Source organism: Vanacampus margaritifer, chromosome 2 (genome assembly GCF_051991255.1).
Source record: "Vanacampus margaritifer isolate UIUO_Vmar chromosome 2, RoL_Vmar_1.0, whole genome shotgun sequence".
In the NCBI taxonomy this organism is placed as follows: domain Eukaryota; kingdom Metazoa; phylum Chordata; class Actinopteri; order Syngnathiformes; family Syngnathidae; genus Vanacampus; species Vanacampus margaritifer.
In genome coordinates, this window is record NC_135433.1 from 54,332,621 (window position 1) to 54,346,357 (window position 13,737).

Genomic DNA, 13,737 nt, shown 5'->3' on the forward strand with positions numbered 1-13,737 from the left:
AGCTCGATTGTAGATTGCAGATCTGAGCAGAAATGCAACAAAAGCATTACACATGATTCCTTCCAGTCGACAGTTTTATTTTCTATTTTTTTTTTAACAGATCAAACTCGTTTTCATACAATCACGTGAAAAATACGTCTCGTACCCTAAGTCCACTCTCAATTCCTACAGTGCAAAAACAGCAAGTTCACAAAAAAGCTCATGGAGCAATCAAATAGTTTGGCACTTATATGTAAACTGTCCTTGCTTGGTAGACTTGCACTGACTGTAAACTCAAACAGTGCTGATGCTTGACACTAATATCATTATTTTCCCTTCCATATTCTGAGAAACGGTTGGCTCTTCAGGCTGTAAATAAATATGTGTATATTTTATATCGCTGCCCTACCTCTTTTCCCTCTTTTTTGGTTGTAATATTGTACTGTACTTATAAACACAAAAATGGTAAAAAAAAAAAAAAAAAAAAAAACTGCAGACAGCATTAATTTAAAAAAAGTTTCCATTTGTAGTGGACAACAGAATTTGTTGCATAGTTGAATGTTCTCCCATCAAACATTCAAACTAACAACATAATACAAACCTCTTAACCTAAGAAGAGAGACACACATACACATTGAATAACTTATTACACATATATAACATTTTCAAAACTAGTTCTACACAATAGAAAAACATTGTTGTATGGTGATGGATGATTTCAAGGTTTTGACGTTTTGAAAACAGATATTCAGCAACACAAAAAAACAAACATGATGGTAGTGTTTGTACATGGAACAGGGTGAACCATAAACTGAACTTTTATGAAACTTAAAGCATCTCTAAACAGCCACACACTCAATGGAGGTAGTATTAAGCATTCAAATTCTTAATGATGCTGGTGCAAATAGTTTATGTGCATCATAAGGAGAAAACTCCCTCAACATGTGATGTTTTATTATTTCCTGAAACTACTGGCACAGGTTCCAGAACAGCCATTGCTTGATTTTAAAGTGTGTCTCACTCCAAGTTGTCAGCAAGAACATATAGAGTATAATCATTCCTCAACCATTTTCAGTCTTATTCAAACTTGATAGGCCTCTTGCTTTGACAGAGCAATCATCCAAGTTGATGAGTAAATGTTCACAGCATTAACTTCATCAAATTAAACAATGGAACAACACTTCTTCAAGACCCTGCATGGCACAGTTGAAATAACAATAATCATAATCATAATAATAATAAAAGATGAAGCTCTTCTCTTCAGTCGTATTCCACAGGATCCTTCATATCTGCCACATTCTCCTGTGGATGACAGGAAATATAAAATGTTAGTAAAGCTTAAACCAAATGGGAATTATACACAACCGAACTAGACAAAGTGCAATTTCTGAAGAAATTGCGTGGGAATGCTGAAAAGCTGAATGCTGTTAGCTGAATGCTAAGATTTGTATGCATGTGCTTATGAAGTGAATTGAAAGATAAATGATGTGGAAATTACAATGTTTTAATTGTAGTTTTATGACAAATGAATAAAAAGAAAACTTGAACTGCAATCTGCCTAAGGTGGGATTTAATCATTTCAGAGAAATTATAACCCATTTCCTGATATGATAGTCAGTTGGTATCGAACCATCGAATGTACTAAAATGTGGTCCAAACGGGGTTTGAACCGAGGTTCTCCATGGTGGCAGGCAATTGCTCTAAGCACTGACCTAACTTGATTTGTTCAAAATCATGGATAACGGCATATTTGTTTTGAAAAGTGTCATCTGATGTTGAATGAAAGCTAACATGCATTACTCATTTCAGTGAAATTATAACGTATTTCCTGATATGATAATCAGATGTTAAACATGTATACCACTTAGCATAATGGCTATGGATATATTTGTAATGTACAGTCGGAGGTGGGATTAGAACCCGTGGTCTCCTGGTTGCTGGACAATGCACTTTACCAACTGCGACACTGAGCAGTAGGAGAGAGCTGGTCATGATGATCAGTTATATGTATGGGAGTGGGCGTGGAACGTTCAGCATTCCCACAATGAACTAGTTGAAAATCAGGCATTGCTTTATTTGAATGACCAAGCACTCACCCATCCTCCTTGACTCTTTAACCAGGGGGCAAAGGTCTCCATGTAGCACTCTGCGTACCCTTGCATGCGATGGACGCCAGTTGCCGTCACGATCCGCCGTGACACCTCCATGGTGACGGCCATGCGGCGTAACGTTGGGCTCGCCGTCGGCATGAGGAGTGGCGCGTCCATTACCTGAGTGTTGCTGACGGTGTCGAGAAGCCTGGCGAAGGACGCGTACGATAGGCGAGACAAACTGGAACGCAGAAATGGGTCCATCTGAATCTGAACAAGATTAGAGATTTTATTGATCCTGAAGGCAATCACTGCATCGATCAAAGTGATCAGGTCGGAATGATGAGAGGAGATTGCGGTCACATGATGAGAAGCTTAATTACAGAAAATGCAGTTTTATTGGTGAACAATAACATTACATAACAATTTCTACCTACCTTATTGTTGATTGAATCTGCCTCGACAGACAGGATTTGAACCAGCTGCTCGACCACTAACTCTTTGTCATCTACAACTTCAGGAAAAAGGGAATGACTTTAGGTTCAGTGAGAGTCATGTACTAAGCAAGAATCAATAAGCTGGCCAGAGCAATAAATTTAGTAGTTTACATAATGGTGTGGTATAACGTGGACCAAACCTGAGGAACAGGTTTTGACTTTGTACTTGATTATTTATTATTTATTTCCTTGTAGGGTTTGTACGCATAGTAAGCATCCAGGGCCCGGTTGTTCAAAACTCGGTTATATCTTTAACCACTGGTTAAGTAGATTTAACCAACCGTTAACATTAACGGCACTGTTATCTTGTTCAAAACTCTGTTAACTTTAACTAGCTGTTAAAGTTATCACACCTAAGGACCGCTGCTAACTTTTAACAGTGTGGTTGAGCACAAGAAAAAGAAAGAGTATCGAGGGCTTGACTTTGACACCGGTGATTATTTTGAGGAAGAGTTACGCACACGCTACTGCTTAGCAGTAATGCAATGCCAAGTCTCATGCCGAGTCTAAAGAGAAAAAATAAAAATTTGTGTTATTTAAGATGAGTTCTAAAAATGGACAGAGTGGGCTTGCCCAACATTTAGTGGGAGGTGATTTCAAAGAGAGGTTACCTGTGATGTTTCTTGTTAGCTTTCACGTCAATAATCAAAAAGACACCAAGACTGTGAATCGTGGCTAATTATTTAATTTAATTTAATAATATTTTTTAATTAATTTTAATTTAAAACATTAATTACAAAATATTAGTAATAATTACAAATATTAGACGAAAAATACACACATTAAAAGTGTGTAAATACAAAAACAAGACAAATAACTCAAAACTATTCTATCAAAATATAACACAAAAATACAAATCAGTCAAAAATATGTTAGACAAAAAAAACATTTGACAAAAATATGACAAACCAAATCATGCAAAAACATATTATATGTATATATATTATATATATATAATATTATATGCTACAAAAATATTGGCAAAATTATTACACAAAATATTCTCTGAAAAGACACACCGGAGAAGGAAAGAAATTCTAATGAATAAATAAATAAATAAATTCACAAAAATTCATAAATTGTTTCAACCATTGATTGAATAATTAAGTTTTCAAGTTCCTGCTTCTTTTTATTCGGCGAGTGCCAGGGGTTGTTTGGATAGTATGCATTTATTTCGCCGATCCAGAAGTAAACAACAAAAGGAATTGTGGGATCTATTGTTGCTAATCGGTGACGTAAATGGCACGGTTAACATTGACCGGAACGTTAATTAACAGCTTGACTAACCATGTTTTGAACAACGCATATTTAACGGTCGGTTAGTTAACGGCGGGTGAGGAATTTAACCGGCGGTTAGGGGTTAAACAGTGGTTAAAGTAATTGACCAACAGGGCCCAGGCGTATTACCTGCAGGAGCTTGCGGGAGGGTGGGACTCGACCTTTTCCCACTGGTAGACCTTTGGGCAATCTTTTCCAGCTTCTGTGCAACTTCGTGATAAAAAGTAGGAGGGTGATCTAGATGCCAGGAAACAAGAACCCAATGGTTATACAAGCAATCATTGTCAAATCTGCTATGTCATTTGACATACAACCTGGAGTCATCAGTTAAGAATTACTTCAACTAGCTATAGTGGTTAATAGTATTTAAATAAGCTGATGCACATTTTTGTTACTTTTTCAATTGAACCTGTAAGCTACAATGTTTGACACAAACAATTACAAACGTTGACATTAAAGTGGTGCCAGCCCTTACATCACATTGTAGTGCTTGGCAAAGCTGGTTTGTTTTGTTCTTTTTTGTAATTGAGACTCTTACTTGGGGAAACTAGGGTCGGTGTTAGCTCAGCTGTTTTGTCAAATAGCAACGTGGAAGGCCTCTGTGGTTGAGATCCAGGTTCCTTTTTCGCCTTCTCTTTCTCCTCTTTTTCTTTCTCCTTCTCCTTTGCCTTATCCTTCTCTATCTTTATGTTGAAAAACTTGGAAAGGCTTTTTTTCAGCTTTTTTTTGTTCAGTTTCTTCTTTTTGTCTTGTTTCTTTTCACCGTCATCCTCTTCGGATGTAGAGGACGGAGACAAAACATCTTCCTGCAGGAAAATGTTTTCTGGTCAATATTAAAGGTATAAGAATGTTGATGCATAATCAATATAATTAATCAAAAGAAACAATTTGATTATGAACTGAAACAAATAGTGAATTGTGACAACATTATTTCACCTTACAAAGGTGTATGATTTTCTGACTGCATTAATTATTTCCTCTTCAGCTCCAATTAGTTTGTTGCCAATTCCACATGGAAATGATGAACCGGTCAATCAAATACGGGTAAGTACTTTTGGACTGTGATGAACTACAACTAAATGGATTTTCCCATCACTGGTTAACTGTGATGACAGACAAAATGACCCGTGTGAAGATTGTTTCAAATTAAATACACATTTGAATTAAATTAAAACCACCTTTGGCCAAGTTACATGTTAACTCTCATTCTTTGAACTTTTAGGTCCTGGGATAATGTATCTCATTTGAAGATGATTGAAGAAATTCCTCAATGATTTGAAGGATGGACCACAAGAATCTCAATAGGGTTGGGATAATGGGATGTTAGTGGTGTTATACATTATCAACATTTTTAATTCTTTATTTCATATATTAACCATGTTGAAATGTTTTATAGATGTGTAGAGTAGGTGAAATAGTGTTGAACTCAGTATAATTTGACCTTAACCTAAGCTGGTACCTTGTTTTGTATAAAATTCCTTCTCAGTGTTTTACGCACACACATTCTGTTCGTGAGAACAGATTTTGCCACACATACCCTGAGAGCACCATCACTCACGGCCACTCTAAATCCAGTTCAATTTGTTTGTGAGATATTGTTTTGGGAAAAAAGTACGAAAAGTACCCTGAGAGTATATTTTGTCTAAAAAGATGAACACAGCTGCGGACTGTGTACGAAAATAATATTATGTAACATATTGTGTGAGAACCAATCTGTTTTACTTATTCATGATGGGAGGAGAAATAGGTGTTCTCTTACTGATTTGGATTCTTTAAAAGCTGTATTCCGCAAAAGAGGAGACACACACGCACTCTTGGATTGACACACTCTTTACGTGATATTCAACTGGTGTGACAGGAGATCTCCGTAATAAATCATCCTTCGAAGGAGCTTTTGTCACAAAGAAGTCTCATCTCCAATTTTTTGGAACACGCAAATGATGACAAATTATATCATCATTTAACAGTGGTCAAACCATAACTTTTACCCTCCATAGCAGTAAAGGTTCAAGATATTTTCATGAAGCGTAGGATTGTCACACCCTGCATCATTTTTACTTTAATTACAGTAGGTTCACGTAAGAAATCCAGTCATCAGACCTGTCTGAGATTTGTATCAGTAATCCAACAAGACAGGAAAATAACATGTGCCAATGCCATGTGCCACATTGTATAGAATATATCTGTACAATATGTTTTTTGTGAGATGATAACTCTTATTGAAGCAGATAAATAAAATGACTTAATTAATGGTTTATCTGCCTCTTCTTTTTTTAAACACAAGCCTCACCTATAAGACCAAAACATTGATGTTCAATGAATCTGATATTGTTTATTGCAGTGGTTCACAACCTTTATTCAGTGATGTAACCCCTGTAAAATATTTTTTCAGCCAAGTATCTCCTAGCTAGCGCAACGCATTTTTGGATTAAAACAAAAACAAAAACTTTAAAACCGTACCAACATATCTGTTCTCAAAAACAAATAATTAACATATTTATATATATATATATATATATATATATATATATATATATATATATATTTTTTTTTTAAATGTCCACAAAAAAATAACAAAATAATCAACATAAAGTGTCCTCTTTTGGATCATCGTAAGTAGAGATCTGTTATCAAAAAGAAATAATTAACTTAATTATTGATAAATATTTGTGCACAAAAATAATCAACATAAAGTCTCAGCCAGCACTACAGCCGCTGGAAGGAGCAGGTCTTCGGCGATAGTGAATGGCTTTAGCTACGACTACGAGCAAATACACTGCATAAGAGGATGTTGTGTGGAGGCCTTCCGCATCATATCTTGAGACGATCTGAATTTGGAATTTCCTTTTAAAAAAGTCGGGTGGCTTACCAACGTGACATTCGTGGTTTGTCAGATGGCGCTGCAGATGCGCCGGCTTCATGCTACTGTTAGCAAGTTTCTCCCCACAGAAAAACCACAGTGCCTTGGGTGGGTTGCAACTTGTGGATTTAAATCCAAATCAAATGAAATATTCAAAATACAACTGTACATTTGGCCTTCTTTTGCACTTGTGCCGCAGTGATTTCAGAAGACTTGCGTTTAAACCACGACTCCATTGTTTGCGTTTCCAAGTGATTGACAGCTACTAGGTAGCATGTGACAAGTTGGGTTGAACCATTCTAGTATGGGAGAAGAATGCGGGTTTTTTAAATAATGAAATTGAATAGTGTATTGAACATAAAATTGGTTTTATGAACTTATATTTGCCTGAAATATTTAATTCAATAATTATTTTTAAAGGATTTTTGCAAGGATGTTTTTTTCCCCCCCATGTACCCCCTGGAGTGCCCCCAGGGGTACGCGTACCCCCATTTGAGAACCACTGGTTTATTGTAATACAGATTAATTTATCAAGAGGGCCTTGAAGGATAATCACATATAAAATTGCAATCGCTAAGCGAGGTCTCCAGTGCCAGTCCCAACCCAGATAAACAGTACGCTTGTATCAAGAAAAGCTGCATTTTGTTTGCACATTAACTGCCGTTTGGAGGCTTGGTGTCACTTGCTTACCTCTGATAGCTCTTTAATGTTTGGCGGTATGGGCTTGCTGTCTTTTTCTAAAGAACCTTCTTTGGCAGAAGAGCGTGCAATATTTCGCCGGGGCAGCTGCTTCAGGAAGTCCTTAAATCCCGGCTTCTTCTCGTCTCCTGAGCTTTGCGCTTCGGCTTGAGAATCCCACCCATCTTTTACTTTTGGTTCTGGCTTGACGCTAGCACTGTGAATTAAGTAACAGTGGGAACAGTAATGAATAACAGATGGCACACACAATCACGTAAAACCTTCTCATCCTTACGTGGTACAAAATCCATGCCCATACAATGTATAATGACAGTGTCACTGAAGGGCAGCAAAAGCAAAAGTTTTTTTTTTTTTAAAGTATACATATTAATATAATTTTCACTACTCAACATGAATCACATACAGTATGTCATCATGTCATATCATATAAGTTGATACTGTTTGAGGTTTTGACATATTTATTTACTAGACAACAGAACTGTTTATCCATGAATTTATAATATGCCTTGCACAAAATTGTAATTATAATTCTGATAATTCTATAGTTCTGATTACTTGTTAACCACCTAAAAAAAATTCTTATTACCTCAGACAACCAAAAATGTCATTGTGGCAATTTTTGTATGATGTATTGTTTCATTTGTTTTATTCATAATTTATTTGCATGTGAAAAAGTGTTTTTTTTTCATTTTCTGATTATTAATAATTGTATTTAATTGATTATTTATTTGCGGTTATGCTAATAAAAAAATATTTTCTATACATTTTAAAAATATATATATATTTTTTTTTTATTATCTCTGCTGTATCGAAAATGGCATCAAGTATTGAGTATTTTCCTGGGTATCGATATTGAGTTTTTAATTTTAGCATTGTGACAACCCTAGCTACAATAACACCTGAAATGTGCCAAAGGCGGATGGACTCCATGCCACGCTGCCTTGATGCTGTAATTAATGCAAGAGGAGGCCCAACAAAGTACTGAGGGCATATGGCTTGATTACACTTTTCAGAAGACCAACACTTCTGTGTTTGAGATTCTTTTTGTTGGTCACATAAAATATTCTAATTGTGTGAAACAGTAGATGTTTTGTGTGTGTGACTTTTTGCCACAATCATTAGAATTGAAACAAATAAAGGCTTGAAATATTTCACTTAGTGTGTGGTGAACTAATTTATCTAGCAAGTCTCACGTTTTGAAACAAATTATTGAAATAAATGGACCTTTCCTCGACATTCAAATTTTCTGACCAGCACTAGTACTACACAGAAATGTGTTCTATGGAAGTATTTTGTCACTAATGATGACACAAACAAATAATCACAATAACAACTCCATACCATTAGTCGCCTTGCATGACGAGTAAGTTACCTGTACTTGTTGTAATCCTTGTAAACACCTCCGACTCTGCCTGGTCGCTCCACAAATGGTACAGACAGTGTTCGATGGAGGAAAGCTTGGAGGACAAGACGGCTCTCAGCTTTAATCTCAAGCAGAGAGATGGAGGTCACGGAGGAAGAGCGACCCATAGACATCACTAATATGAAGCAAGACAGAATAGTGGATTACAAAATGTACATTCATTGTGTTACTTGAACGGAGGATGGCAATCATCGCTGTGTTTTCTTAGAACAAAGAAAAAACATACACTGGAACCTGATGTTGTACCTTTCAGAATTTGACCAACATTGGGCTGAACGTACACCTCTGAATTTGAACAAAATTGCAGATGTCCCAAAAATTGTTTCAAAATCCTAACAAAATGGCGATTAAGATCCTGGAATGCATTGGTCAAGTCCTCTTTCAGCCCCGGGAGAGAGAAAAAATCCTGCAGCTGTCACTGTTTTAACGGGGACTATTGTTTTAATATAATTATTGTACTGTATGTGTAAATTGGCTGACACTGAAGAAATTTAACTTGGAAGTTAAGCTACCATTGTATTAACTTCTAGACTTTACACCAGGTAAGGTGCAATTATCATATTTTCACAATATATGTGTGACATTTTTATTTGGTGGTGTGTCATGTGATTTTTTTAAAATGTAAAGTATCATGTGCCTTAAAGGTTGGGAAACACTGGCTTCGATTAGCCTCTTGGGGGATTCCCAGGATGCATCGGCATCACCCCACTCCTTCGTTCTCTTTCTATTTGTTTTGTTTGTTACCACTACCAACTTGTCTCTCTTGCTTGTGCCTGCCTCCAACGCCATACTGTCTTGTCTCTAAATATTTGAAGTGTCTGTCTTTCGGTTGCAGACAAATTCCGTATGTTGGTCGACTAAATAAAATTCATATAAACACGTTAAATGCCCGGCGATACGACACCATTTCGATCACGATTGAAAAACACAGTGACGTCACAACGCGGATGATACTGTGCACATTTTTCAATTACACTTTTAACAAAACTCTCGCTTTGTCTCCGTACCACTAGGTCTCACTACTTGAAACGAACTAACCAACTAACTCGATGACTTAGAAAACGCAATGAACGACAATGTAGTCTTAACTTGGGAAGCCGGTTTCGTTCGAGCGCGCGGTCGCGCGAGAAACGTTCGCGGAGGCGCCCAAAGTAAAACGAAATCAAAGTTAACTAACGCTAAATATTACCGCGACTGAACCATTTTAAAATCATCCCATCGCTGTGTACAACTGACTTTCATTTAGAATCAAAGTACCACCTCAAGCTGTAAACGCCAAGGTAAGCCGGGCCCTTACAAACGACCTGTGTGATACTCAAACTTTTGGGTTGATACAGATTTTACCAAACGCCTCCAAGTGTCGTAGAGATGGTCACAAGAAAAATCATTGAAACGTTTTCGTACCTTCGTGATTCGGTGTCCTCAATCTGGGTAGATATTTGCGCTGGCTCCTCTTTCCAGTTTGTACAGTAGTGATAGTACTCAGCAACGCGAGTGGGCGCGGCCTGCACACTCGCCAAAAGTTGCCACAAGAAGTTTCATGCTGCCCTGTGGATGTAATTGTCATTGTGTGCCACTAGATGTCCTCTTTGGCTCATTTAACATTTCGTCAGGAGGCACTCGTCAAAATGTCGGAAATGGCAAAAGTACTTGGAGCTTCTGAACGTAGAATATTCCATTTCGAATCGCTACTGTCACCTGTTGACGAAAAATGAAACTGAACATACCGTTTTTTACATACACACCACGCATATTACGTCACATAAGGAGACAGGGCGCGGGAAATTCTAACCCGAATCCAGTCTGAAAACTATTGGCCAGAGGCTTGCAGGAGTACCCATTGTGAACAGCTAAGGTGTTAATCTAATAATTAGAATGCATTTCACTCATAAATGGTCAAATAAAAAGCTTATTGTAAAGTTATTTTTTTTTTGGGGGGGGGGGGGGAGTTCCATATTGCAACTTTAAATATGTTAGAAAAACTAATACGTGTAGTACAGCTATAATATATATATATATATATATATATATATATATATATATATATATATATATATATATATATATATATATTTTTTTTTTTTTATTATTTTTTTTAAAGCAGACCTTTTACTTTTGCTTTTTTGTTTTCAAGGTAATCAGTTAATAAACCATATCCATATTATTTGATTTGTTCATCTTTTTTGGGAGATGTGTCATGTCATGTACACACCTTAGACTATGTATTTAAAAATACTGCTGACGTAATCCTTAAAAGTTTTTGTTAGCATTATTGTGTCTGTAGTTTGCAAGTACAGTAATGTGTGTAAAATATGTGAATGTTATATAATTAAAAAAAAAAAAAAGTATATTGTCTTTTTAGGTTACAGGTTACTTTGCTCTGGTTTGGGTGATATACTACTAAAAACATTGAAAATAGAAAACATGACTGATTGTCTACCATTGGTCTGAGCAATTAGATTGATGTCATTTCTGCCGAGCCATGTACAGTGAGTCACTTTTTTCCCACTCTTCCTCTAAATGGCTGTTTTAGTACCAGTGTATGTGAGAGATATTTAATATGTAAGGTGATCATCAAAAGGCAGGGACAAAACTTCTACAGTTACATTTTGTTTCAGGACATCTATAAATTATTTAGTCTTGTGGGTGTTTCTGTTTTTTTGTGAATGGATTATTTGAAATGTCATTGAAGGAACTGAAGGAGCAAAAAAAAAAAATCATCTATTTTTTTTTCATCAACTCTCGATCAAATATTATATTACATCTCATTGAGTCATGATGGGCTTAAATGTGATGAGTACAGTATTGGGCAAGTTCTGATTTGTGTGCTTGTGTTCAATTCCCATTAACTGACTTTATGGTTAAATATTGTTAATATAAAAAAGGGGGAAATGCTCAAAGAATGTTTATTTTTTATTTTTTATTTTTTTTTAATCTTTTCAAATATGTTGGTCTTCCCATCTCACACACGCCAGCAGTATCCGTTCATTTCCTATCCCATCATCTTGTTCAGTGTCACGGGAGTAGGAGCTGACTCTGAAAGGCGGAATACACCCTGGGAGGAGCCCACTCCAAGTGTTCTCCTTCCATTTGTTGTAAGACTCTTTTCCTTTTATTTATTTATTTATTTATATTTTTAGCCTGTTGCCTATTCTTGAGTCTAACCCTCACTATTCATTTTGGGACTGGCGCTCAGTTTAGTTCCCCCCAGGCTAGGTCACTGATCGCCAGTCAATCACATTGCACATAAAGAGGCAGACAACCATCCACAGTTCCACACTTCGATTCACACATTCACTGAGTAGGATCTAATTCACTGAGTAGGATCTAAATTCCACGCCACCGCCACCTGCACGGAAGTGAGGCGAATGAGTGGCCCACTATCATCAACAGTGTAGATCAAATTTTAAATATTATATAATATTTTACTTTTCATTTATTAAATATTTGCCCCCTCAACTCTACCCCAGAACTCCTCAATTATAATCAGAGGTGGCAAATCCAGGTCCAGAAAGTAAAAACCCTACTACAGTTTGGCTTTAGCCTCAAGTGCTAGCTCGTTAGCTTCCTAGCTGGCTCCCATGGTGCTCGTTTCCCTGCTAGGAAACTAGCTAGATAGCTAGCTAGCACCAGGGGCTTAACCCAAACTGTGGCAGGGTTTTGAATTTCTGGACCTGGATTTGCCACCTCTGATTTTTTGTTTTTGTTAGGTTCAAAACATGACATGAAACGAGAATAAACACATTTATTACGGTTCCTGCATTGAACACAGACCAAACAAGAAAATGTATTGTAGTATTTTTATTGTTCACATTTGCCATCCAAAAAGTGTTTGTATTACATTTGGATCTGAATCTGGATCTGGCTTTTGTATTTTGCATTGTTCACGTTTTTTCCACATTATATATAACAAAGGTGAGACACCCACCTTGCAAAGCAACATGGTGTTTTATTGACCTTAATCTTTGGTTTACTTGCTTTAACAAATCATACAGTGCTATGTTGATGAGTCCAACCACCTGTCACATAAAATCAAGAGTATAACATGATTTTGGTTATGTTACATCGAAGTCTGCATAGTGTAATATAATAATATCATTATTATGAATGCAGCGATGAATTTCAAGCCGTTATTACTTGGAACAACTCCCCCCAAACTAGTCCAGCGTCTGTGTGAAATAAAGACACTGGTACAAGGATTGGGAGTAGTCACACCAAGAAATCACAAGACTGCATGCTAGCTCATATCAAGTAAAGGGATTTCAATTATTTGTTAGACAGGTTATAAGGTCAGACTTGACTCCACATAATCAATTGTCAAACTGGATTGTAAAATTAGAGTGTTTTCAAAGAAAACAAATACGACTAATGAAAATACCTTTCCAAAAATAAATTGCATTGTATACATACATAAAGTATATATGACAAATAGAGGTTAACCACACATTTTTGGTAAAATACAGTTTAAAAAACACACATAATTACACATACATAATTGCAGCAGATGGTAGGATGCAATTTCACAACTGTGGTGTGTTTTATCGTATTCTGTCTACATTAAATATAAGAAACAGTAAAGTGAATAAAGTTAACTATGGCATTCTTACCCCCTGCAACATTGCAGTAAAGCGAAGAAGTATTCAGTGCAGCCTCCTGCCTTCCTCCTCTGTCCTTTTCCCAAAGCCTTTTCTATCCTCTTGTAAGCCCCCCTTACTGGGTCAAAATCACAGTTGATCAGAGAAGGGACCAATAGCGAGCGAGGCGGCAGGGTGAGGCACTTCCTCTGTGACAGGAAGCTAACAACAAACACCCAGAGAGCATGGAGGGGGGTTGGTGGAGGTAATGAGAGATGGAGATAAAGAGATGTAGATGTTTGATGGCTCTGAATCGAGCTCTACAGGACAGGAAAAG

General features: G+C 36.7%; 1 protein-coding gene across 1 annotated transcript; it reads right to left on the reverse strand.

The window, feature by feature from the left end:
• Positions 1–60: 60 nt before the first annotated feature.
• On the reverse strand, positions 61–10,408 carry bcl2l12 (BCL2 like 12). Its single transcript, XM_077557876.1, has 8 exons — positions 10,231–10,408; positions 8,776–8,941; positions 7,395–7,599; positions 4,383–4,650; positions 3,974–4,081; positions 2,507–2,583; positions 2,076–2,339; positions 61–1,281 (listed from the first exon to the last, which is right to left on the reverse strand). The coding sequence occupies exons 1-8, from the start codon at positions 10,391–10,393 to the stop codon at positions 1,240–1,242; spliced, it is 1,293 nt and encodes a 430-aa protein (XP_077414002.1). The 5' UTR covers positions 10,394–10,408; the 3' UTR covers positions 61–1,239.
• Between the last annotated feature and the right edge of the window lie 3,329 nt (positions 10,409–13,737).